At 40.2% G+C, this 27,811-nt stretch overlaps 1 protein-coding gene across 1 annotated transcript in view; it reads right to left on the bottom strand.

Annotated features, from left to right (window-relative positions):
• EFCAB3 (EF-hand calcium binding domain 3) overlaps positions 1 to 27,811 on the bottom strand; it is a 354,012-nt gene that overhangs the window by 111,076 nt on the left and 215,125 nt on the right. Inside the window, exons 115-129 of the mRNA XM_084748227.1 lie at positions 27,305 to 27,406; positions 26,354 to 26,407; positions 25,595 to 25,699; positions 24,741 to 24,794; positions 23,406 to 23,507; positions 20,501 to 20,554; positions 16,841 to 16,945; positions 15,994 to 16,044; positions 14,225 to 14,329; positions 12,283 to 12,336; positions 11,230 to 11,334; positions 9,845 to 9,898; positions 9,128 to 9,232; positions 4,569 to 4,622; positions 314 to 435 (exon numbers count right to left, since the gene is read on the bottom strand). Of these exons, the coding sequence (XP_084604353.1) occupies positions 314 to 435; positions 4,569 to 4,622; positions 9,128 to 9,232; positions 9,845 to 9,898; positions 11,230 to 11,334; positions 12,283 to 12,336; positions 14,225 to 14,329; positions 15,994 to 16,044; positions 16,841 to 16,945; positions 20,501 to 20,554; positions 23,406 to 23,507; positions 24,741 to 24,794; positions 25,595 to 25,699; positions 26,354 to 26,407; positions 27,305 to 27,406 (1,226 nt within the window). The remainder of the gene's footprint in view (positions 1 to 313; positions 436 to 4,568; positions 4,623 to 9,127; positions 9,233 to 9,844; positions 9,899 to 11,229; positions 11,335 to 12,282; positions 12,337 to 14,224; positions 14,330 to 15,993; positions 16,045 to 16,840; positions 16,946 to 20,500; positions 20,555 to 23,405; positions 23,508 to 24,740; positions 24,795 to 25,594; positions 25,700 to 26,353; positions 26,408 to 27,304; positions 27,407 to 27,811) is intronic.

Genomic DNA, 27,811 nt, shown 5'->3' with positions numbered 1-27,811 from the left:
AGCATATTGAAAAGTAAACAATTTAGATATTCTTTTGGCAAAAATACTCCGGAAGTTCTATTTTAAAGTACTGGTCACATGAAGTTGGGAGGGGAAAGTGGAAGGGGATTAGGGGAGGGAGGAATGGGAGTGAAGTTGATCAAAATATATTCTATGCATAATACATAAAATACTAAGAAATAACAAACCCTAGCACCAATTTTATACCATCTTAGAAAAAGAGTTTCACACTCAAGTACTCAAAAACCTTCTGAAGGGTTTATAAACATGCCAGTCCTTGTCAGCACACATCAATACATCAATAAATCAATACACTATGCATGTGCTTGCCATCGAGTGGGAGATCTCTGACTAGATGCAAATACTCTTTATCTGTCAGTTCAATTTTCATGTCTTTCAGCGTGTCTTCCAGGTCGTTAATATCTACTGCTTCTCCTAGAAAAGACAAAAAAACTATGATTCTTGACAACTGTAAAGTTATAAACATTGTGACTCTTAACTATGTATACAGATGAGTGTAAACCTTGAGTGCCTTTTGTATAAAGGAGACTTTCCATCTTTACTTCAGGAGTTTGTAATGATCATATTTGGAGCTGTAAATTAGGATTCACCTACATCTCATGTAGAAAGGCACACACATTACACATCTTATATTAATTAGTTAATTATTAATGGAATATACCAAAAATGCATATAGTAAGTACTTATGAGAAAGTGTTTAAAAAATGGACTTGGGTCCTGTTATTTTAATAGCAAAGCTAGAAGTACTCACCAAGTAAACTACAAGCCACTTTTTCACAATACATTAGTTATGGAAGCGATGCGTTTCAAAATCTACAGCCAACATATACTTCTCAGTGAAAACTGCAACTTTCCTAACAGGAGACTGAGAATGCTGCTCCTATCACTTCTACTAACACAGCCATGGGAGTCTTCAGCAAAAGGAATTAGTTGAAAGGATGAAGAAAAAAATATCTACCGGAAGGAGGAAGTTAAATTTTCTTCACAGATGACAGTACCTTACATAAACAATATCACCCACCACAAATATGTTAAAATATTCAACAGATAGACCCATTGAGTTGTTAAGGTACTAAATCACCATATGCAAATCAGCAGTGTTTTGTAAAGTACCAGTGAACTAGCTGATGAACGAACCAAGAAATAAACTACATTTACAATAGCTGTCAGGAATGCTTAGGAATAAGGGGCTGAAGAGATGGCCCAGAGGCTAAAGTGCATACTGTTCTTCCAGAGGACCTGAGCTCAATTCCCAGCGGCCAGGTCAGGGTTAGGATCCCCAGCCACTGATAACTTCAGCTCTAGGGGACCCATGCCTCTGGCCTCTGCACTCATGTATACAGACATAGATAATTTAAAATAACAACAACAAAAAAACTTTCTAGGAATAAATTTAACTAAAGAAATTTCCTGAAGAGAAAGTGGATGAGAAGATCACAATACAAATAAATAGGAACAAACCCTGCATTCATGGATTAGAAAACTTAACGTTATTGAAATGTGGACTCTCCTCGGGTTATCTATAGATTCTGTTGAATCCCTACCTCAATCCTTGCGTGTGTTATGCATGTGTACACGTGTGTGGGCGCACTCACCATGTGAGCTCATGTGGAGGACGTAGGTTGACACTAGGAAGTTTCTGCAATCATTTTTCCACCGTAAGTGCTGCAGACAGGTTCTCTCACTGAACCTGGAGCTCACCACTTCAGCTAGACTGGCTGCCAGTGAGCACCTTGGGTCCGCCTGCCTCTGCTCCCCAGCACCAGGGTTACAGTCTGAACTCAGGTCCCCAGCAAGCACTTTACCCACGGGGCCATATTCCCAGCCCCTTCGTATCATAATTCTAATGGCATTTCCTCACCCCCCAAATTAGGAAAAGCAATCTAGAATTCATGTGATAGTTTGAATGTGTCTTGCAAGAGTTCATATAATAGAAATATAATCCCCAAATTCTGACGTGAGTGGTATCCACAGACAAAGCTTTTGGGAAGAAGAGGAGATGAGACCATGAATGAGAGAGACTCTATAGAGTCAGTCCCAAACCACATTACTGTGCACATAGGAAAGTGAACTCACTGACTATCCTGAGGAGCCTTTTATGTATGCAGTTGGCGTGCTATGAGAATACTCTTGAACCTTTTGTCTACCAATAAAAAAAAGACGTATGATAATAAGAAAAAAAAAAGTCATTCTGAACTCTTACAGATTCAGAGCTTATCTTGGCTACATCAGTGGAGTCCATTGCCCTTGGGGACTCCAGGATGGTTACTCATTCTTCCAGGGATAAACTTAGCAGCACCACAGAACAGAATACTTATCGTCACTGTGAGCCCAGAGTACTGATGTGGGCTGGGTCTGGAAGCGCTGAGTGTTCTTAGAAATGCCTTGGGAGTCTAGTAGCTCATTTCTCCTCAAGCATTTGACAGCTCATGAGGCATGAATTCCACTCGTAAAAGTTGAGTGCTTCTGACCTTCACACCTACTGCAGGTTCCACTTCCTAATATCATAGCTCTGGGGGTTAGGGTTTCTGTTTGAACTTTGGGAGATGAGAACGTCACTTATAGGAAAAGTGGTCCTTGGACAGTACCTCTGACTTAAGACCCAAGACCCTCAGAACAAGTGCAAGTCTTCAAGAATAGAAATCTTCCACTTAAGATCATCAGAACAAGAAATGCAGTGTTTTCACAATTTTTATATATTTTTATTTTTATTCTTTTTTGTCATAGTTTTCTGTTTTGTTGATTTACTATGATATACTTGTGACTTAAAGATATGATTTTCTGTACTAATACCCATTTAGGTTTTGCTAGGGAAAACTACTTTACAACAGTTAGAATTATTATTATTATTATTATTATTATTATTATTATTATTATTATTATTATTATTATTATTATTCAGAGTCTTATATACTCCAGGCTGGCCTTGATTTTGCTATATCGTCAAGGGTGATCTTGAACTTGATTCTCTTACCTCCACTTTCCAAGTGCCAGTTTACAGGGGTGTGCCACCATGCTTGGACTATGTGGATCCAAGGCTTCATGTACATTAGGCAAATACTCTACCACATGAGTCACATCCCCAAGCCCAAAACTTAATTTTATGATTCAGATTTTTACTAGTAAACTAATTTAAAGAACTACTTGCTATGTTTTGTGGGGCTAATAGATAATCCTTAGTGCATGACTTGAATAATTGCAAATTTTTGCTTCTTTACAGAAAGTCCAGTGGGGACAGAAATCTTTCTGGGAAGCTGGGGCTGGTGGTGCACGCTTGTAATCCCAGTACTTGAGTGAGGTGAGGTAGGAGGACCAGGTGTTCAAGAGGAGCCTCGGCTACACGCAAGTTTAAGGCCAGCCTGGACTAACAAGACCTTACACCCCTCCTGTAATTCCTCCCAAACAAATGTTTATGAGGAAGTAAATAGTAACTGGTGGAGTGGACTCTTAGTATACTTAACGCCATTCACAGGACTTATTTAACTCAGGATCATCATAGAATCTGTATTTCATTTTCACTGCTATGTAACGCAGCCACCACCCTACTGAAGACAATAACGCAGTTACAAGAGCAGAGAGCTTGCTTTTTCTTTTAGCTAATGGGGCAAGACTTTGCACCACTGCTAATTCCTTATATTGTACTTGGATCCACACTACCAGTGAGATTATCTGGCTAAAAGAAAACTCAGCGTGTTTATAGTAGACTTAAGGCTGTATTCGGACTAGTCTTTATTCAGGCCTGATAGCATAATGGGCCTGGATTTTAGCACCTTCCTGCTCTTTTGCATAATTCTTTCTGCTATCTTTGTGTCATATCTATTTGAATTCTGCTCTTCAGAGTCATGAATTCTTGTGCACAGACATTACGTCACAAAACACATTCATCAGTTTCATTTAAAAACAGAACAGGATGAAATTATCCTGATTGACACCAAGGCATTAGCTCCTCCAAGAAGAACCAGCAGCAGGGAAGGCGATACAGCAGCCCTGGGAGTGTCTTCTGTGGCTTTGGTTGAAGAGGGACCAAAGGGTAGAATTAGGCCTCAAAAACTCTCATACCATTAAGAAAAGTGTCTTGTTATTGCTACAGAACACCACCAAAATGAATCCAAATTATGAAAAACAAAACACATCCAGCATCTTTGATTGCTAGATAAACAGTCTACATATGAGGACACTTATGCTGTTATGTAGAATAAACAGCAGATTTAGAACTATAAAACGGACTCTCACTTATATCAAGGTTTATGCCCTTATAAGGGAACATATTGCAAATAACCCAATGCTCATACAATTGTCCAGAAACTAATGCTGTTGGTGACCCACCCAAAAAATGACATCTGTAGATAGAATCTTAGTCATTGTTTAAATTTTGAAGTATCTGAAGTTTTGCCATGTATTTGTTGCAAAAGTATAGGTGATTCAAAACAAATAGATGAAAATGTTTAGTTCACAAAAGGTTAATGTGGTAAAATTAACAAGAACATGAGGACACAGCAGAAGATACCAGTAAAGCAGTGTAAAAAATTAAATAATTTCCTACTTACCTAAAACAACATTCAGTTCTCTCATTAAATTATTTAGTTTCACTTTTCCTTCACCTGTAAGACAGGAAAAATTCAGATATTGATAAAACCAAACTCAGAAAAAGGCATGGACATTCAATATGAAATTTATTAAGCCATTCACTAAATTGTCCTCGTAAAATGTATGAGTTTGGTCTTCAGTGAATAGTTCCATTAACAGCAATAAGAACTGAGATTGTTTGCACCACAATTCTCATGCAGATAAGATCTCTCAACGTTTTTGGATGTCCTCTGCTTCTAAGTGCACACTTCCTTTGGAAACGCTGGGAACACATTTTGGTGTGGCCTGCAGACCCCTGCTCCTGGCACTGAGCTGCTTCTCATAGAGAGTGCCAGCGAGTGGACAAGGGAAATGAGCTGCCAGGAGCACAGTGCACGGTGAGCTACAGCTCTCAGTCTGACCTGCATGAAAACTGCCACCGGAGGAAAAGACAGGTGAATCAAAGCGTGGTCTGGGGCTCTCACAGTCTAAGGGCTGCCACTTAGGACCATTTTAACTGCTTGCCGCTTAGGAATACAGCAGTGGAAAAAAAAAAATCCTGAGTCCAAAAAGGTTAAATTAATGTGCTTATTTTGTGGCTTTACCGCTAAGAAAGGCACAGAGCCTGGGCTATGTTCTGGTGTTCAATAGATATATGTTACATAGAAACCTGTATCAGTAAATATTTTCAGTAATGGATAACATAAATCAGTTGATTGACTATTAAAATTGTTCTGTATTGTGTCTGGAATATTGTTAAACTAAATGTCTATAAGCTATGAGGGGGTCTTTGAAAGTTTTAAGTTTTTAAAGAAACCTTAATTTTTACAAAATAATAGGATTCATTTTGATTTTTTTTTTTTTTTGAGATAGGCTTTCTCTGTGTAGCCCTGGCTGTCCTGGAACTCACTCTATAGACCTGGCTGGCTTCGAACTCAGAGATCTATCTGCCTCTGCCTCCCGAGTGCTGGGATTAAAGGCGTGCACCGCCACCCCTGGCTTCATTTTGATATTTTTTTTACGTATATAATATACTTTGATTATATTCATCCCTTTATTATACTCTTATTTGAGGGTGTTTTGCCTACATGTACACCTGTGCACCACACTGTATGCCTGGAGCCTGCGGAGGCCAGAAAGAGGCACTGGATTACCTGGAAACAGAGTTACAGATAGTTAGTTCCAAGTTACCATGTGGGTGCTAAGCACAAAACCTGGTCCTCTCCAGACCCTTGTGGGGGAATCTTACTGAGGAGTAACAAGATCATATTTACATCTTTACTAAATCATCCTGGGCTAATTTAAGGTAACACCATAGTTATGAGACCATTCCGGAGGCTGGGTAAGCAGTCTCAGCTAGGATGACAAGGCTCTGAACCATATGTAGAATAATACAGAGATTTGCTCTTGTGAAGAACATGGCAGAAACAGCCAAATAGGTGGATTAGTGCACTGAGTGCTTGTGGGAGGCACAGAAATAGAAATCAAACAAAGTCAAGAATTAAGGATGAATAAGTTTACTTTTTACATGGTATTTGGTTAAAAAAAAAATCTGTATGTCATAGGGATTGGTTTATACAGGAGGTCTTTTAACTCATGTCCATTTGACCAACCAGAACTCAACTTTATTTTTACTTCTTTGTACATGTGTAAAAAGATTATGAGTGTGTGAGAGTATATATATGTGCATATATATGTATATGTATATATATATGTGACATGTGGGTGTGCATACACATAGGTGCCTGTGTATGTGCAAGCACATATGCATTTGTGCACATGTGGAGGTCAGGGGTCACCATCAGGTGGTGCTCTTTAATAGATGCCTACCTTGGTCCTTTGTAGAAAAGGTCTCTCAGTGAACAAGGAGGTTGCACAGTAGCCTAGGGCCACTGGCCAGAGAGCCTCCTACACCCGCCTGTCTGTCTCTCTGAGGCTTGTGTATCACAATGCCTGCTCGTTTGTTTTTTGTTTCTTTATGTGGATTATGGAGATTGGACTTATGTGTGGCAAGTAGTGACTTAACTATCTATGTATCCCCCCCGCCCCCCGTTGTTTTTGATTCTTACTATGAATTCTTACATTCAGATTGTTGCTGACTACATGTTGAACTCTCACAGCTGGTAAGTTACTATTTTCTAATATATTTTTACAAATTTTTTGATAATTTCATACAATATATTTAAATATTAGCCACCTACTCCTTCAACTTCTCTGAATTCACTCCCACCTCCAAAAAGTTCATGCCCTTTAAACAGAGTAAACTGCTGAGTCCAGGCTGTGCTGCCCGTACAAGCATGGTCGATCTACCAGGGGTTATACCCTCAAAACTGACTCTCCTTTCCCTAGTATCCATCAAACTGCTAATAGCTACTTAGCTCACAAGCCCTTCCATGCTGGGATGCTGGCTGTCTTGACGATGGACCAGCATCATGCATATAAGGGGCACTGTTAATAAACTAGTGCCTTTGTGTTTGTGATGCGTGTTCCTGATGGTCAACTTGACTACACCTGGGATTAACTGAAGTCCAGATGGCTGGGCACACTGGCAGGGAGTTTTTTCCCTTAACTAAATCATTTGAAGTGGGAAGACCCACTTGTAACCTGGGTCTTTGAGGTGGGGAAATCCACCTTGAATCTGGAGCACACCTTCCTCTGGCAGCACATGAGGACGACGCTCACGTCCTCAGGACTCCAGCTGAGACATCCAGTCTCATAGACTGAACAACGACTGGCTTCTTGGCCCTTCTATTGGAAGACGGCTTGGACTAGCTGGACCACAGCTTGCGGGCCATTCTAATAGCTGTTCTAATTTGCATATATTATAATAAATATTTAGCCTATAAATCTGTTCCTTTTGAGAACCCTGACCAATACAGCACTCTTACAGACTGAACTGTTGAGTTTGTTTCTAGGCTCACTGGCCAGTAGCTCTACTCCTCACTAAATTGACATTTTTAATCATTATATAAACTGACAAACGAAAAATGGAAAAGGGAGGTTTTCCCATGGGAAAAATTGAAGATTTATAAAGTTTTGGTTAAAGGCAAATTGCTAAAATGTTGTGTTGAATTTGGGATGGACGATTCTAACAAGGTTGGAGAAAGAAAGTCCAGACAGATTCCAACTCCAAGTTTCAGGTGAACTTAAAAGTAAGCACATCACCCTTCTTAAAAGCAAGTGAAAGTGGGACGATAAATCAGTGTTTTTATGTAGGAGGCCCTCCAAAGAATTTGTCTGTATTAAATTAGCATGGCCTTGGTCTTTTTTTCCCCACTGAAGTAAAAAATTTAAGGTAAATATTATCACAGTCCATGATTCCTGATCAAAGATTATTATACCAACTATTTGTCTCAGTTACAATTACAAACACTTTATTCTCCTAGACAGAAACTCGTAACTCTAGATGTGGGGTAAAGAGGTGATATTTTAAGTATACTATGGTAAGTAAGAGGCCTGATCCAGGAGAAACGGAGCTGTAGAAAGCACAGTAGGCCATGGTTAGAACTGTTTACTTCTCTAATTGTGACTGTTTAAATTCTTTTTATTATAAGCAACATTAAGAACTCTGAACATACCAATATATGTAACCTATGTGGTATATGTCTAAAGTTTTCTGTTCCCTTCTATACAATTCCATTAAAGACACTTAACAAACAAACAAAAAAAAGGACATTTAACCAGTGGGCTTGTGGAAAGAAATGGATACTCAGGAGAGGCAGAGAGGGAGGCAGTTCTGGAAAGTTACACACCTGAGAGTACAGGGTGGCATAAAAGAAAGAGGTATTAAAGGTGCCAGGGTTGTGTACTTATGATTTGGCCATGGGGATCCCAAGTGCACCGCCAGACAGTGTATTTCAAGAGTGGCAGGTGGGAACCAGGTACTTTGGGAGAAATAAGAGGAACCAATTTTCTTCCTGCAAACGTTTCACTCTGGTTTCTACTCCCCTGATCAGTCTCTGAAATAAAGTCTTGGCTTTATCTTATGTGGCATTTTGTATTCATAGGGGAAGAAACTGGATTACTGGACTTAGATTAGTGGCAGTAAAGTGAAAGAATTTTGTTCTTACCTTCAGATTCAGCACGGTTTGATTATTTGTTTGTTTTGTTTTTTGTTTTGTTTTTTCAAGACAGGGTTTCTCTGTGTAGCCCTGGATGTCTTGGATTTACTCTGTAGACCAGGCTGGCCTCAAACACCTACCTCTGCCTGTGGAGTACTGAGATTAAAGGGGTGTGACACCATGCCTGGCCTTCAGCGTTACTCCTAATCTTTTCTTTTCTTTTTTTTTTTTTTAATCTGTTTTCAAAATCTAGCTGGAGATTTTTTTGTTTTTGTTTTTGTTTTTGTTTTTTTTTTCGAGACAGGGTTTCTTTCGCTTTGTAGACCAGGCTGGCCTTGAACTCACAGCGATCCACCTGCCTCTGCCTCCTGAGTGAGTGCTGGGATTAAAGGTGTGCACCACCATGCCCAGCTAAAATTCTTGTTTTCAAGCCTAGAGAATGCATACTGCACCCACCCCCCCAAGCTCGCAGCACTCACTGCTTTCGGGCAGTCTTTGTGTTAGATCCATGAATTCTTTCTCAGTGATCTTGATCCCCATGTTTTCTAAAAACGTATCCAGGCTGTTGACATCAACACTGGCTTCTGAGGAGAGGACAGGAAACAGATGCAATAAATGGAGCAAGTCGAAGTTGGACTGCACAGCTGTTCTAGTATGTTCTCTCTTTAACAACAGCCATGCACATTACTATAATTAGAAAATGCTTCCTGATATTACTATTATGATTTCATCATAAACTTTCTGTGTTGTTCAATAAGCAAGAGAATTGGATTTCCTCAGTCCTTGCACTGGCCACAGCCTACAGAGCAAAGCCGTCTTAAGGTCTGTGAAGAGCCAGCTAGCTGACTAACATTTTGTACAACAGCAGTTATCTCTGTTGCACGCACCTGCAAATGATTGGTCTCTACTTTTGACATCAGTGTTGAGTTGAGAGACCTCACCCTTCATTTCTTTTTGTTTTCTAGTTAAAACCATTTCCTCTTGGGGCCTGAAGGAGGGAAAACCCAAGGAAGCCTAAGCACTTCCAGCTCGGGGGGGGGGGGGGGGGGGGAGTACTCGGTACATGCGGCTTCTATGTTGGTGTAAGTGCATGGCGATACAGGAAGGAAGATGCTTTGTTTCACAGTACAGATAACGGTCTTAGAGGCCTTCTTTTTGTTTTTTTTGTTTGTGTTTTTTCGGTTTTTGCTCCTTACCAGTCAGAGACTCCATGCTTTTCAACAACTTTTTCTGAAAAACTTTTTCATCATCTATTAAAAAAAAAAAAGGTGTTTTGGAAATGAGTCAAGAGATGGTACACAACTCCTATTTCAGAGAAAAATGAATTTAAAAATCTTCACCTAAAGAGCATCTCAAATATATATAGATAATACAAAAGCCACAATGCTTGGTTTCAGTGGTGCATGAGTGAAATTCAAATGATCACAACATGTCTAAAATTGCCCTTTTTCCTATAATATAAATGTGTGTGTGTGGGGGGGGGGGGGGGGAAATAGTGTCCTTAACTGCTGCTATGGGTGCTCAACTTAAAAGTCTCTGGAAGGAAATTTGATGCATACACAAATACTTTGCATTTCCCAACTAAGTCTCAAGGGACTTTAGGCTGTTTGTACAGATTTATCTATGGGAGTATGGAGTGAAAATAAGACATGTTTACAGACAGAGGGCAGGAACACATGTATCAAAATTTTGACTCCTTCAAGGAAGGAGCAGATACAGGCTTGTCTTTGCTTGTTTGGATCACCAAGGTTTCCTATGGTCAGCACACACATCAACACCACAAGCAGAGTTATAAATAACTTAATCCAAACACAAACACTGTTTGTCAGTTAATCACTTCATGACTTAAAAGCATGAGGAACAGACCCATGAAAATACAGACAGCAGGTTTGCCCTGGAGTTATGGGATTGATATATTTTCTGTTCCCCTGATTTGTTTTTAGTGTTCTTTCATTTAATGAAGCTAAGGTGTCCATCTCTCTGGCCTGGGCTGTGAGTACGTCAGTCAGGAGGTGCTTGCCTTCAGGTACTAGACTCTGAGTTGAGTCTCCAGAGCCTGGCTAGCCATATGGGTGAGCCCCAGACCAGAGAGAGCCTGAGGATGGCATCTGAGGTTGTCCTCTGGTTTTCACGCATGCATGTACCCATATATGTGACACACACACACACACACACACACACACACACACACACACACACACACTTAAAAATTCAGCCTTTTTCAATATATAAAATCACCCTTTTGGGAGCATATTTATTTTATTCCCGCAGAAGCACGCAGCTCTGTTCTTTAGCTTTTCAGTCCCCCTGTTCTTTCCTTCTCCACTTCCACTCTCTTTCCCTCCCTCCATCCCTTCCACTCCCTGTCTGTCTTTAAAAACAAATCCAGTTAAGAATTTTGGTAGCAAACTTACAGCTGGAAGCCTTGGCGATTTCTACAGTAAGATCTAAGCGATGAGACTGTATTTGCATCATGATTAGGTTTTCCTAGGTTTCAGGCATTTTCAAGCATTGGGAATTTCTCTACACAGACCCCAGACCACACTGCTAACAAGCCCAGCTGCTACCCTGTGATGCTCACCGTCAACCGGCAGTGTCTTCAGTAGGTCCGCGCTCTCACTAGGATTGAGCTTAATACCAAATTTCCCCAAAACATCTTGAAGACTATCTATATCAACTTTTGGTCCTTTGAAGTAAAAAAAAAAAAAAAAGTTAAAATATGATCATTTTAGGAGCTGAAATAATGAGTGCTGGCCCCCACGATGTCACCCTCACATTCACTTTCTCACACATTCCTAAGTAAGGCAAACATAATTCTTGATTCTTGATAAAAAGAGGGCATGGTCTTCTGTGCCTGTTGACAAAAAGACATCCCAACCCTGAAGAAAATCATAATCTATAATGGGCCGCTAAGTCAGGGCTTCCTAGTCCTCTATTGCTGCGAGATGTGATTATGACGAAAGCGGCTTGATTCACTTCAATCATCTGAATTATCATTACTATTATTATTATTATTATTATTTTGGTGTTTGTTTAGATTCTAAACAAGAGCCAAGGAATTAAAAAGCTCACAAGGCCTAGAGGCGGGCGAGGTAACGAGTGAAGTGACTATGGGGAGGTAGAGGGCTCAAGCCTTGGCAAAAGTGGATAGGATGGGAGGGGAAAAAGGAAACAGAACTGGCTCAGATGCACATGCCCGTAACTCCAGCCCCTGGGAGGCTAAGGCACAGAGATCTCACGCTTGAGACTGCCCTACCACTACACAGCAAGTTCAAGGTCATCCTGGGGTACATAGCAAGATCCTGTCTCAAAGCAATTAAGGAGGGAGGGAGGGGGAGGGAACTTAGGACCAATGCTGCTAGACATTTCAACTCATGAATTTGATCTGAGACCTTTGTTAAAACAATAGAAAGATAAGCACGTTACTGTCAGAAACCATAGAAACATAATTTATTTATTAAATATCATCATTTCTTTGTATTGTTGAACTCTAATTCAAAGCCAAAGACATAAGAAAAGTTGAATGGAGAAAATTTCATTATAGATATTTAAAATATGAGCATTAATAAACTTATTGTAAAAATTCAAGCAAAACACATGATTATTCAGATAAGATGTCTAAGTGGAGTCCTACCTGTGAACAGTTTTGCTTCATTCATTACCCTTTTCAGTTCAGCTTTATCGTTTTCTGAAAGACACAAAACAGAATGGATGGACATATGACTGTGAACATGATGCTGAGCTAGCCATACTTATTTGCTCGTGGGAGCTTAGGTTTTTGTTGTATCCTTCATGAGGGTGAGGAGGAAAACTGGCAGACCAAATGGTAATATTGAACAAACACCAGCCCGGGATGGGACGGGCATGAGGAACATATAAGGAAAAGCACAGACTAAGATAAATCATGTAAAGCAAGCCAAAAAAAAAAAGTGTGAACAGAAACATTATTAAATAAAATATGCACAGAGAATTTCAGATCTTGAATAAAACTTTAATAATTATTTCAATTTACCAGTTACGAACACACACACATATATTGTGCAGTATTAGGAAGCAGAATGTCAGGCTTTATAGGACACACTATGTGCTTTCACTACATGATATCCAGGCTAAGCAGAATTGATCTGAGGAAAAAAAGAAAACGCAGAGGACCAGTGGCTTTTGGGTTGGCGGGGGGAGGTAGGGAGGTGGTTTATGAGGGAAATGCACACAGGAGTGGCAGAGCTCTGTCGTGGTAGGTGTTAACATTACAGATGTGAGCACTCAGCGACCACAGTGTGTGAATTTGTATCAGCGATGCCATCAAACAGAATAAAAGCTTCAGCTAAAAAGCAGAGATAGTCAGACTCAATAAAAAAAGCATTCCAACTCCACGCTAATCATAAAACGCACCCCTTACCCATACGGAGAAAGAAAGATGCACATAGACTATGCAAGCAGGACAAAAGTAGCTAGTATCGCTGGCAACACTGGGCAAAGTATTTTTTTAAAAAGCAAGACATATCATTAGAAGTGGAAAAAAAAGAGCAAACTTCATAATGATAAATAGATTGATTGACATGAAATATGAAATTCCCAATTCACATGCATTGAAATCATTTAATGAATAAACTGAAGCTATGTGTGCAGCGAGCGTGAAGCACGGGTGACACGTGTCTCAGGCCCACTCAGGAGGCTGAGAAAATCTGTGTGTACAACAAAAACACTATAGTGGGCAGCGCACAGAGGTGCTAGTCCAGGCCAGTGCATCTCCAGGGGTGTATGCTGTAACTGCGCATCCAGTGTGTAGAGTGCGTTCAGAACCAAGGCCGCCACGGAGCGAGCTCTGCAATGCACCATGGGTGAGCGTTTTCAGAACACCCCAGGCTTACTATGCTTGAGTTTGAATTCATATTTGGCCATCTAGCATTCAGAAGTCTTTCACTGTTACCAATTTTTCGCATCCCACCACGCACGCATTTACATGACCTATAACAGGGTCATGACCTACAGTTCAAGAAGCTGTTCAAGTTGTCGACCTCACACTTTCTCTGCAGGACCCATGTCAAAGTAAAAGACAGACACATGGGCACTGAGTTAGGAGGCTGCTATCTAGAACACGTTTACTTGAGCTACACTAAAAGAACATAAGGATCCAGGGCTTCTCTTTTTCAGAATAAATGCTGAGGCCACCCCCTCATGAAGCTGGCCCAGGAGGGGACTGAAATTTGACTAACACCTTCAAATCTCCTTACTCTCTCTACAGAAGAAAAGATTGAGGCAGGGCATCCTGGCACACACCTTTAAATCCCAGCATTGGGAGGCATAGGCAAGTGGATCTCTGTGAGTTCAAGGCCAGCCTGATCTACAGAGTGACTCTGTCTCAAAACCAAACCAGATAGAATAGAAATGGGGTGGGGAAGGGAGCATTTCCAATCCTTCACTGAAATATGCTTGAAGCCTGCCAGAGACGGGTGTGTTCTTCCTTTGGACCCAAGTTTTCAGTATGCCCTTTTGATGTCAAGTAAGTACTTATTAAAATAAGTGTTTATGATTATTTTTTTTCCTGAGAGCTCAATAGTAGTCAAAATGCTCACCATCAACCCTTAGGTTCCTTATCAGATCTTGGAGCTCCTGTTGAGTGAGGGTCATCCCCATGCTTCCCAAAACTGTGTCTGTGCTGCTGGCATCGATCCGCTCTCCTTGTGGAAAGTGAGACAGACAAGGCAAAGTTAGTGTCCTGCCACTGCAGAGAAAACTTGTGATTCCTGAGGGCCATGGTTTGTCATTTTCATACAAAAACCCAGGGGCCAACGAGAGCTCTGTTACTGGCAGAATCCAGCAGAGCCAGAGCCTGTCGCTTTAATTGTTATGAAGAATACACTTGCACCACAGGAAGCCAGGGATGGCTTACAAAGCTACAGCAAGGAGACAATGTTTCTAGTTGGTCTTGTTTTGCTTTTGTTGTAGTTATAATCACCTTTATAAAGAATGCTGGGATTCAAGTCTCACTGTGTAGCCTTGGCTGTCCTGGACCCGCTTTGTAGACCAGGCTGGCCTTGAACTCACAGCGAGCCACCTGCCTCTGCCTCCTGAGTGCTGGGATTATAGCGTGCACCATCATGCCCGGCTTTTTTTTAAATTTTAATTTTTATTATATATATATATATATTTTTTCATTTTCTGATGCAGGTTTCTGTTTATTTTTTTTAAATACATTTTTATTAATTTATACATATTACATCTCAGTTGTTAGCCCATCCCATGTACCCTCCCATTCCTCCCTTCCTCCCACTTCCCCCCTACTCCCCTCCCCTCCCCTAAGTCTGTGTCTGAGGGGGACCTCCTCCCCCTGAATATGCTCATACGGTATCAAGTCTCTCCTTGGTGACCTATTATCTTTCCTCTGAGTGCCACCAGGCATCTCCGTCCAAGGGACATGTTCAAATATGGGGCACCAGAGTTTGTGTGAAAGTTAGATCTCCTTCTCCACTCAACAGTGGAGAATGTCCATCAGCTAGTCCGGGTAGGGGTTCAAGGTTTTTACTGCCTATTTTTTCCTTGGCTGTTGCCACAGTTTGCGGAGGACCCCAGGGCCCAGACTCGCCTGTAGTTTTCCAGGACCGACTGGATCCTTCCATTTCCTCTTTCTCCCAGGCTTCTCACACCTAAAGTTTCAATAAGATGTCCTCCCCTCTTACCCACTATTATATATATATTTTTAAAGATTTATTTATTATGTTATATACAGTGCTCTGCCTGCATGTACACCTGCAGGCCAGAAGAGGGCATCAGATCACATTATAGATGGTTCTCACTTGGAAGCATTTTACTGAAAAGTAAGTCAATCCAAGTACAAATATTAGTGGCAGTTCCAGATGGTGCACAGATCTGGCTGGCAGCACAATGATGCTATGTGAGGGGGTCTCCCTGGATAGCTCCCCACCTGTCTCCTTAGCCTGATGGCCCTCCACTTTCCTAGAGCCTTCATAACGTGTTTACTATTACACTTGGCATGGCTATCAGATTAATAGTCTCTGCCACAGACTAAGTTAACTCAAGGTATGGTAATTCTCCCTGTTCTTATCCTGTGAAACTTGGGGCTTGATATTTTCTTCCTCTATCAAAGTCTAACAACAACAACAACAACAACAACAGCAACAACAACACTGCTTGAGGGCAGAGACATTCTTTCCAAGTTCTAGTGAAAGAAATGACTGGGTAAAATCTAAGTGGATATATGAAAACACCCAGAGGTGTCTGGTAATCTGAGTATTCGGCGGCAGGATTCATGCTTTAATCCCAGGACATGGTACAAATGGCAGACACATGGCTTCAGATCCACTCACCTAAGTGTCCCTCTTACCTTCAAAACACTGCAGGCGGTCCAGCAGCCTTTTCATGTAGACTTTTCCGTCTGCAGGAAAAAGAACTTTTTAGATTACAGAAGAGCAACGTGGAGCTTCAAAACCAGGAAGCCTTTAGAAAGGCTTTCTTAGTAAATTGTTCAGGGTTTTCCTGATTCACCAATAATGAAATTAAATAGAATGTGTAGAATGTTCTAACTTTACAAACACATCACAACACATATTTTCCTTTCTTTTGTGTTATTTCCTCAGTTCCCTATTAGGTCACCTTCTATCTTCTTCTTTTTCTTCTTTTTTTTTTTTTATGGTTAAATATTAGATGGTTCGATGGAGTAAAAATAATACAAATACAACTGAACTTTTCAAACTAAGGATTACAAGGTATTAATACTCTTTTAAGGCATATAAATTAGTACCCAGGATCCAATTGTCTGGAAGCAGAGGTGCTTTGGCCTTTTCTTGATTGGGGCATACTTGAGATGCCTTGAGGATGGGATGCAAATTTAAAAGTGAAATTCATGTTTCATATTTAGCTTACATACCTAGGCTGAGAGTAGTTTTATATAATATTTTCAGTTGTCTAAAGTTTGGCTATGATATATCATATAAGGTCACGTCGACTTTTTCATTTATAGTGTCACCTTGGCAACTCACACAGTTTTATGTGTTGAGTTTTGGGTATGTGGACGGGGCTGCCCAGGCTGTGGGAGGATCACTTAAGATCATTTAACACAGGTCATTTATTATTATTTGGCAAGCAAGTAGACAGAGACACTTCTAGAAGTTTCCATAATTTAACAACAATAAGCCCCACTTGGGGACTACATTCTGGTCACAATTACTTACTATCAACCGGTACATCGTTCATTAGTTGGGAGAGCTGTGCATCTGTGAGCTCGATTCCCATGCCTCTGAGAACGTTTTCTACATCGCTGAAATCCACTTCCTTTCCTACAGATCAAAATGGCAACACGTGAAAAATGTAAAGAACTATTTAATGATCACAGGAGACAATGCGATCTTGTACTCCATGGATAACAAAGTCAGGTAAGTCTTATCTGGGAAAGTCTAGTTCTGGCAGAAAATGAAAGTGTTGGCTTGGACTCTGGTGACAAAGACAAGAATAGTGAAATACGTTATAATCGATCATAATTTCTGCATGTGAGAGCTTACCAGCAAGTGATACAACTTTATCTTTTTTATTATAATAAGAGATATTTTTTACTAAATGCCTTTGAATAATTTATAAAAACTCCTCATAAGATTATAGGGCTTGTTACCACAATGGAGTGACACAGTGTTGCCAAATATTGGAAAGCCAAGTTAAGGCCTAGGAAATGGACCCAAGCCATTTCATGTGAGAACAGTATGATCTGAACACACCTGGGAAGTGCAGAATATCCAAACCTACGGGCTGCAACACAAGGGGTCCTGAGGGAAACGCACAGCAGAGTCTATTAAGAAAGGTTTCAAGCAAATAACCTCATGTCCTATCTCAAGGAGCCAGAAAAAGAAGAAAACAAAGCCCAAACTTAGCAGAAGGAAATAAATAAATATCAAAACAGAAACATACATTATAAAGAAGAAAAACAATATAAGATTCAATAAAGTTACAATTAGAAGGATGAGGGAAGCTGAGAGCTTAGGGATATCTATCCACTCATGCTATTTTTTTCCATGACTCAAGCAGAGCATCAGGTGTGTGGCTGTGGGAAGGCACAGTGAGCAAGAGTAAACAGTAGATGGTGACTAGGTGCACCCCAGAAACAAGCGGCTCTAGACTTGTAGAAGAAACAATGGTTATTTGGGGAGGAGAGACAGCTACAATCCTAAAATCTTGGGGAAAAAAAACAAATTCCATGACAGAAGAGATGAACAAACGAGAATTAACAAAGGCTCAGACATACCCAGCTCTGGTGATCAGCAAACCTTTCAGATCAATGAAAGAGAAATGGAAGAACAAAGAGCGAGGCCAACCAACCGCGAAGGAATACTCAACAGAGTCACGGGAATTAGCAAAAGGTTCTCAATAGCGCCCTAGAGGAAAGTGCTCTTAACTCTGTACTTAAGAGATGCAAACTGTCTAATGGCCAGCAGTATAAGCGCTGTTACTGTGCACAATAAACACGCTGAATTGGTAAAGACACAGGCTGAAAACATACGAAGCAATGGAACCTAAAAGCAGCGCTCACATTGGACACAGACTTCAAGCCAAACATCAGTAAAAACAGAGGTTCAGTGTATTCTAATAGCCTATAAGGAAGGCACAATGATTGTAAGAACATTATACATTTTATAAAGGAAATAATACTGGCTATAACGAGGCCAACAGTCAACATACAGTAACTCTAGAGGACTTCATGTACATAGAGTAGCAGAACTAATGTTACTAGGATGGCCATATTACTAAAACTGATGTACAGATCTAACACGATTTCTGTCAAAACCATATGACACTTTTCACGCAATTAAAAAAAAACAACTTAAACCTCATATAGATAAGCCAAAGACCACCAAATATCAGAGCACTCTTGAGCAAAAAGAGCAATGTGAGAGATACATCAGTATCTGACCTGGACTCTTACAGAGCCATAATAGATAAAACAGCCTCGCCATGGCACAATCACAAATCCATGATGAATTGAATAGAATGAAAGCCCCAAATAAACACACATAATTACAGCCATGACAGTCTTTATAAGGTGCCAGCAACCCACACTGGGAAAAGCCTCTTCAACAAGTGCTGTGGAGAACACTGGACTGCGCCCATAGAAGGCGGAGACTGGACCTTCAACTCTCACCCACATGAAAATCAACTCAGAAGGGATCAAAGACCTTAAAGTAAGACTTGGAGCTTTGAGCTTTTAAAGGTAAATGGGCAATATTTGCAGATCTAGACACAAGTAATGGCTGTCTGAATTGGACTCTTACCTACTTGGAAAATAAGAGCAAGAAACGATAAATTTAAAACTAAAAAAAATCTGTGCAGTTTAGAGTGGAATGTTAAGACCACAGAAGGGTGGAAATCTTGGGTGCTGTTCGCCTCACTGGCTATTAGTACACAGACCATAAGAGGAACGTAAGCAGCAACAGAGCAAACAGCCTACTTAACAAAGATCCAAACGAACGGAGCGGATGTCCTTGTCATAGTTGCACTATGAGTTAATGAAATTGCACACTGGGTTGAAATCCCAAGTCCTCCAGATTTTCAGAGTGACACACCTCTGTCTCTTTAGCTACAGTCAAGTTACAGAATCAGCTTGGGGCATCAACACATGAATACAAAAACAACAACAACAAAAAGGAAAGGATGTTTAATTCAGTCATAAAGAATAAAATTTTGCTATTTGCAAAAAATTAGTGGAACTGGGGATCCTCGGGTGAACTAAGATAGTGCCACAAAGACAAGTGTCCCTTACTTTCTCCTACTGTGAACAGACAGGAAGGATTAAAGGGGGACTTTTAGGAATGTGGAAGAGGAAGGGAGGGGAAGGAAAAGAACAGGTAAAGATACATGGGTCAAATAATTCGAATAACATACATTTCACTAATTTGCATATATACCTTACAAATATTCACATTTTATTGCAAACAGCTGACCATACATGTGAAGAGTACACATGCAAGAGTTAGACAGGATTTCTACTTTCTGAGGAAATTTCCTCATAATTGGTGTGTGAAGATAGTTACAAGGCTGAGCTGTTGAAGAATGAGCCTGGGTCTCCCCTTTATTTGGAAGCCTAAAGAGGACAAGCTAACTCAGTCCTTGCATGGCTCAAAGGACATCAAGAAAAGACAGAGAGAGCAGAAAGCCTGCAAGAGCCAGAATTTGGGGATGGCCAGGGCTTGGCATGGCAGAACAGCTTCTCAGGAAGTCAGGGCAGCTGCCTTAGATCAAGTCAGTCAACATTCCAGCATGAACAGGGGTTGGGGGGTGGGTGATGAGCCCCCCCACTCCTAGCTGAGGAGCCTCTGACAGCTGATGGTTGCTGGGAAAGGGAGAGTCATTTTTTTTTAATGCTGAGGCTCCTGGTAGCTCTCCTGCGCTTGGGCGCATGGCCCCAGTGCCCGAGTGCACTGAGTGGATAGGCGGCCCAAACTGACGTAGAGGATGTCAGTCTGGGAGGAATTCGTGGGAGGAGTACGTGAATATGATCAAAATCCATTGTATACATGTATGAAACTCCAATTAAAATATGTAAATTTTGAAAAGAGACCAAATTGAGGAAACACTGGCCTTTTCTTGACCTGATATGCTGTCAATTTTTTTTTTTTTTGTACTTAAATAGCTTTTACTCTGATTAAGGCAGCCTTAAAATACAAATTACTCTCACGGAAGTACTCTCTTAAAAGCATTAAATCTTAAAATCTTATATAAATTTGTATATAAGATTGAACATATTTTTTTATTACTTGGTGTTATCTCAAAAATATCTAGTTGAAAAATAAAATCAGTTTACTACAAAAGAACTTGCTAACACATCTGTTTGCTAATTTTCTTCTCACCTGTAATAGATTGTATTTTATCCATCAGTTTCCCCATGGTAATTTTCTTATATCCTATTAAGCAGAAGGAAACAATAATATAGACTCAGAAAAGCTGTGCATCTCAGGAGACTTTTATATCTAACATTAGCTGTGTACTAAATAACCAACAAAACAAATTAAACTAAAATGAAACCTGGCATTTAATAGTAAACAAAAAATACATACATAAAGTGTTTGGACTAAAGGCAAATTGTGAAATAAGCTTATTTTCTTATAGTTAAGACAATTGAAGTTACAATTCTACCCATAATCCTTAGTGAAGGGACTCTGGCCAGCTCCAGAGTGGTGAGCATGGCTCTGGCAGGCTTTTCCCTTCTCCCCGGTTCCCTCTGCCTTGATGGAAACTGTTAGATTGCATTCCTAAAGCTGGCCTCCAAGGTCCATTCCCTTATTTGGCCACTTCCTCCTCCTGAGGCTGACTACCAAGGTCCAGCCATCAAAGTATTCGAGTCCAGCAATAAAAAGCTTGCTTTGGCTCACCTAATGAACACGCACAATTAAAATTAACCACCTCATCCTAACACTGGGTTTCCAGTTTTACCTCTATAAACCACTATCCAGAGGCAGTCCTCTGTCCCCGGGGACAAACACCCCTCCACCATCTCCCTTGCTCCTTTCCCCTCCTCCTTGTCCTCTTTCTCTCCTGTTCTTGTCTCTTATTACCTGCTCTCTGTCCCTCCGGGGCAAATAAATAGTCTCCTTTGTGCTGAGAACTTGGTCTTAGGGTCCTGCACTGATACTTTCCCCCTGACATTGAGTAGAAAAGCTAACAAATACTGACTTTTGCAAGTGTTCGCTTATGACTTGCTGGCACAGTTCTATTGTTTTGTACTATGGCATCCCTTGGAGCTTTGAAACAAAAAAAAAATCAAAAGTAACATTTTTTCTTCCAATTATTAATAAAAGTGTGTTATATAAATATTTTAAGTGGTTTTAATTAGAACTGAGCAGTCCTCCACCTTCTCAAAGTCACAACTCTCAGTATTTGTCATCCAGCGCTGTCGCAGACTGACAGAAACAAAGACACCGATGTTAAGCAGTGAGGGGCGTTTGGTAGGAGGCAGCAGGAGTGACTTGAGTGGTCAATGTAGTGACTCCTTGAACCAACTGGTTGTATGAGGCTAGCCATCAGCTCACTGTGTCATTTGCATCCATTTTAAGTTAAAAGTATAATACACACTTCATACAGAATTAAAAAACAAGCCCTACACAAGTGTGTAAGGAAAAAGTGTTTCTCCTTTTCTCCCTTCTCACGTAAGTCACCATAGTCCACTGGACGGGTTAGCATCAGCCTCTCAAAATGGGCATGGATCTAAAATCGATGCTGTGTGTAGTTTTACTTTTAAATCTGTTACTATTCTGTAACCCCAGCACTCTGAGAGGTACAGGCAGGTGGATCACTGTGAGTTCGAGGACAGCCTGGTCTACAGAGCAAGCCCAGAATAGCCAAGGCTACACAGAGAAACCCTGTCTCAAAAAACAAACAAAAAATGTTGTTACTATTACTTTTAATAATAAGAACATCAGTTAATGCCATGTGTCTTCCTTTGTTGTTTCTCACCTCATTGGGCACAGAAGCTGCTGCTGTGGCTGGTTTTTCTGTGATGCTGTGCATCCAAGCTCAGGCCTCCATGTTTGCACAGCATAATCTTTACTCACTGAGCCATCTCTGTAGCCCCAGGGATTTTTTTTTTTTTTTTTTTTTTTTTTTACTTTTTAAGATTTATTTATTTTATCTTATCTGTATGAGCGCTTTGCCTGCATGTACATATATGCACCATGTGCATGCCTGGCTCCTGCAGAGGCCAGAAGAGGGCATTAAGTTCCCTAGCACTGGAGTTACAGATGGTTGTGAGCTGCCACGTGGGTGTTTGGGATCGAGCCTGGGGCCTTCCTGAGAGCAACAAGTGCTCGGGCCTACTGAGCCTCTCTCCAGCCCTTCGCTTTTGTTTTCTGAGAAACGGTGTTGATGATGTAGCCCAGGCTGACCTCAAACTCGCAGTTCCCCGCCTCAAGTTCCAGGCTCTGTGATCACAGAAGTGGACTACCACAAACCAATTACTGCCCATCTTAAACATTGCTTTGTAACTTATTTGTTGCAGTGACAACATTTTAGGGAAAAAAAGGGACAGAAAGAAGAGAGGATGGACGAGAGGGAGGAAACTTCCAAAATCCATGAGAAGAAGAGTGAAGAATGCCTGAGCGACTTGGATATGCTGTGCTAACGTCAGTGAGATACAGATCAGTGAGAAAAGTCAGGCTGCAGATCCTATTTTTGTAAAACCAAACAATAATTTTATTTTATCACTAGCATCCAACCCCTCCTCTGAGATGTACAGAGAAAGAAATTAAAGGATTTTAAATTTTAAAAAATTATATTTCTTTGTTTATTTTGTGTTAGTGTGTCTGGGGGTGGTGTGCACATGTGGAGGTCAAAGGGCAGCTTGTGGTATTTATTTTCTCCTTCTACTATGTGGGTCCAAGAGGCTAAACGCACATTATCAGGGTTAGTGACAAGCACCTTTACCCACTGAGCCTGTTAGATCACAGGTTTATTTATTTATTTACTGGACTTGCTTTGTAGAGCAGGCTGGCCTTGAACTCACTCTACCTCCCTGAGTGCTGGGATTAAGGGCGTGTGCCACCACGCCCAGCTCAGGTTATAGGGTTTTGATGTTGCTCTTTGTTTCAGATTATAAATTTTAAAGGACTAAAATACGAGGTGTCTTGTTTGTTTCATTAAAAGTTTTTCTGAACGCCATTAAAAAAAAATCTCTCTTGGACTCAAAGCAAATCTCAAAGCACTCAAAGCAATCTTGCAAACCCCACTTGCATGTGAAGCCAGAGTTGTGGCAGCGCGTACCGTCGCTCAGAGCGCTCTTCACCTGCTGGAGCTCCTCCTGTGTCAGCCTGATGTCCAGGGCCTCTAGAGCAGCATCCAGATTATTTACATCAACCTTCCCTCCTGTGAAGCCAAAAGGAAATGGAGAAAGGTGGGTGCCTCCCGGGGCTCTAAAGTGCACGTATGTTATTATGTTCCATACCATGTCTTACTACTTAGTATGGACTGGAAAAGAGAATGCTTCCGTAGTCTAGTATCGCTGCCAATATTTAAAACCAAAAGAAAAAAAAACTATTATAGATTTTTATCTAATCTAAAAGGCTAAGAGCAAGGTTAAAATTCCAGTTTATTTCCTCAAAATTTAAAAATGAGGGGGAGAAGAAGTTACATAAGAAACACAAACCAATAATCTTCACAAAGAGAGAGACTTCATTTGTTTCCTAAAAGGTTTCACATTATTTTTCTGGTTATTTCCCCTTGTTTTCTTTCTGTTGTGCTCTTCCTCTTTCTCTTCTTCTAAAACACCCACTCTCAAGGGCCAAGAGTTACTTTATTTGTTTGTTTGTTTGTGTGTGTGTGTGTGTGTGTGTGTGTTGTATGTGTGTGTATAGTGTATATGTATGTGGTTTGTATATGTGTGTTGTATACATGTGTGTGGTGTGTGTATATATATGTATGTGTACATGTGTATGTGTATATGCATGTGTGTGGTGTGTGTGTATATATGTATATGTACATGTGTATGTGTATATGCATGTGTATGTGTGTGTGTGGCGTGTGTGTGTGTGTATATATATATGTATGTGTGTGTGCATACTATAGTGTGCATGTGGAGGTCAGAGGACAACCTGTAGGAGTCAGCTCTCTCTTTCCATTGTGTCTCTTTCCAGTTCCTGGGCATTGCGCTCAAGTTGTCACGTTTGGCAGCAGGTACTTTAGCTACCACTGAGACATCTTGCTGCCCCTGTTTCTGTCATATACTTCTTTTCTGTCTATTGGCTTTCCTTTTTTCTTCCTCTCTCAACAACTCGGCTTCTTTTGTTCTGAGTATCCCTGTGTAGTCCGGACAGCCTGGAATTCAATACGCAATCCAGGTTGGCCTTAAATGAACAATGATTCTCTGCTCCAGGTGGGGAGTGCTGGGATTATAGGCACAGCCACCTCAACTGATTTCTACATGCATTTCTAGTCATAATTTTTTTTGGGAGGGGAAGTTTGTAAAATACAAAACAGCAGAAAGCTTCCCTGTAGAATACAGATTACTACCAAGAAAGATAAATATTCTCCAAGAATAAAAAAATAAGTCTTTACATTATGCTAATGTAATTAAAACGTTTTCTCATTGTTTCTACTCACGTTTATTACTCTTCACGTCTTTCATCAATCTGTTCTGAAACACCTTCCCATAACCTACAAAAAGAGGCAGAATTCAGCCCTCTACAATACTGCTATGGAGAATCACCAAAACATCACAAATCATATGTTTGTAGCAAGATGCATTTTAATGAGATGTCATCAAAATTGGTCTTTCAAAGTCACCCAACACTGGCTTTAGATGTAAATATTCCCCATTCTCACAAGCTTATCCATTTCTTAGTTTTATAGTCATTTATGAGTTTAATTTTTCTATGTTGAGAGATTATCTTGTGTCTGTATGGAAACTTCACCTGTCAATAATAAATCTTATGGCCTATAACAGGAGGTGGGACAAACTGGCAGGCAGAAAGGATTCTGGGATAGAGCTGGGCACGGAAGATTCTCCTGGGAAGATGTGAGGAGGACAGACTCATGGTACCTGAGAAGAGGTAACCAGCCATGTAGCAGAAAGGAGATTAGTATAAATGGGTTATTTTAAGTTATATGTGCTAATCAGAGAAGATGCTTGCTATATGGTCTAAGTATCTGTAAATATATTGAGTCTCACGAGTCTTTATTCCAGGAGCATAAGGCGGGGAGGAAAAACCCTGTAACGTTCCCAGACTGCAGCACAGTAAGATATGGAAAACATATTCTCCTTTCATTCTGCTGCTGTCCTAGTTTTCAGATGACAGTGTGCGGATAACTCGCAAATGGTGTCTGAGAAAGTAATGACAATTGACTTCCGAGTCAAAAGTGCCTTTGTAATTTTTTTGTAAAGACTTAGAACTCCAAAGGCTCACTAAGTCAAGTTCCCTGAAGGTATCTGCCACTTGGCACGTGGTGTGACTTACCGTCAGTGGGCAATGTTCTTAGGAGTTGCCTCAGATCCCTCTTAGAAAGCTCAATTCCCATTTCTTTAAGTGTATTTTGGAGGTCACTGGAGTTAACTTTTTTTCCTTTAATAAATGGATAATTCATAGATAAAAATATTAGGGAATACTCAAATTATTTTGAATCATCTACAAATGTGCTTCCACTACTACTGCTTCTAATACAAGAATGAAAAGGAAAGAGATGTGAAATATCCCAACAGAAACAGTTTGTCATAAGTTTAGGACAGAACCTATCCCATAATATTTGTAAATCATATATTCCTAGTGATAGGAACAACACCAGATAGTACAGAACGGCTATATAATTACTTGGAGACTTAGGATAATAATAGGTAGCATAATAAAATGCACAATTACAATATGATATATTCCCTCTATTTTGTTAAATTTCTATGTTGTCTGTAAGACATTACTTTCATCTTTTTAAGTGCCTTATTGTCCTATTATTATCTATCTAGTTCTGATGTTGGTAAACAATGATACCATTTTATTAGAAAAAAAAACAGCAAAGAAAGTAAGACATTATCAAAAAAGTAGACATTTTGTTTGGCCTTTAAAACAAATAAATAAATATGTGGACCAATGATGTAAATATTTTATCAAGAGGAATACTGAAAACACTTGTATATATAAGCTATTATTACATCTCAGAAAATACTATTAAAAAGTAAATTTAAATCATAATTTGTTTAAAAATTATTTATGACAAATTCTTACCAGTAAAAGCCCTTGCTTCATCTTGCAAAGCTTTCAGAGACACTTTGTTATCAGCTATAACAAAAAAACAGAATCTGATGCTCAAAATAGGATACAAAATAACTTATAAGCACTTTCTCTTCTCCTAAGATAATACTCTAAAGCCACGGACCTGCAGATTACAGAGGGGTTCTTGCTAAGCATATAAAGTAGTTGCTCAATATTTACTCATCCTATATAAAAAGCATGACATACAGAAAAATTTAAATAGAAAATAAGCTTGTTTCCAAAATGTGCATTTGTCTTTGATAATGAAAAGACAGGATTCAAAAATGACTCTTTCTTTGAGGCCAGCTTTCCTAGTCCCAAATTTAGAAGCATCTGTCCGACCATGCCACCAGTTCTCAGGACCCACCCTTCTCATGTGCTTTGTTACTGGGACTGTCTTACCCAGAATTTACTATCTTCCCTAGAAAAAGTTCATTTATTTGTTCATTTCTAAAGCTAAATGTCTACAAAACCAACAGCTCATGAGTCAGTGGATCGGGGCATGGTGGCATATGGCTGTGTCTCCTGCGCTTAGGAGGAGGGGGGCAAAAGGATCTGGGTTGCATATCATCCTGGTTAGTTTTGCCAACTAGATCTAAGCCAGAGTTCCTGGGAAGAGGAACCTCAGTTGAGAAAATGCCTATTGGTGAGTCTGTAGCGCATTTTCCTGATTAATGATTGATGTGCGAGGGCCCAGGCCTGGCCACGTGACCCTGGGCGATGTATGACAGCATACAGAGCACATCACAAGGCACTAGATAGTGAGCAGCATTGCCCCCTGGCCTCTGCTTCCACAGTCCCTGCCCGACTTCCCTTTTGGTCATAGTGTTTAATCACAGCAGTAGACACCTAGCTAAGATAGATAGCAAGTTCCAGGCTTCCTTGAGTTAGCAAGCTCATGTCAATGGTATCCGACACACTTACCACCAATGGGGAGGTTTTTAGTCAGATCTTCAAGTTCTTTGCTGGACAGTCTGATTCCCATGTTGCCTAGAACACTTTCCAGATTTTTTATGTTGATATTTTCTACTCAGAAAAGACAGAACCAGAAGAATGAAATTATTACTCAAAAATTGTGGTTTCCAAGGGGATTTGGTTTTTGAGACCTTTGAAAATTGGAGGGAAGCTATGGGTCTGCTCTTACATTTTCACTTACGTCGTGCTATTTATAAATTGCACTAAGAGCTTAGAGATGGGCTGATGCCCAAGAGTGGGTCTCACAAATGCACATAAAACCCGTTTTGAAACATCTGCTTCACATTGAAAGAAATGTTCTGACTCATGATTTTGCTTTTCACATAACAGTAATAATTCATTGAGTAAAATACATAAAAATGTAATATTATATATGCTAGAAAATAAACCAGGAACTTAGATACTTCTGTTTTATGCCATTTACCAAATATTTCATATTTATTTTATCCTGCAAAT

The sequence above is a fragment of the Acomys minous genome (assembly GCF_964271855.1).
Source record: "Acomys minous genome assembly, chromosome: 12".
NCBI classification, from domain to species: Eukaryota; Metazoa; Chordata; class Mammalia; order Rodentia; family Muridae; genus Acomys; species Acomys minous.
The sequence above is the reverse complement of the archived record's forward strand: the minus strand, read 5'-3'. Positions and strand labels throughout refer to the sequence as shown.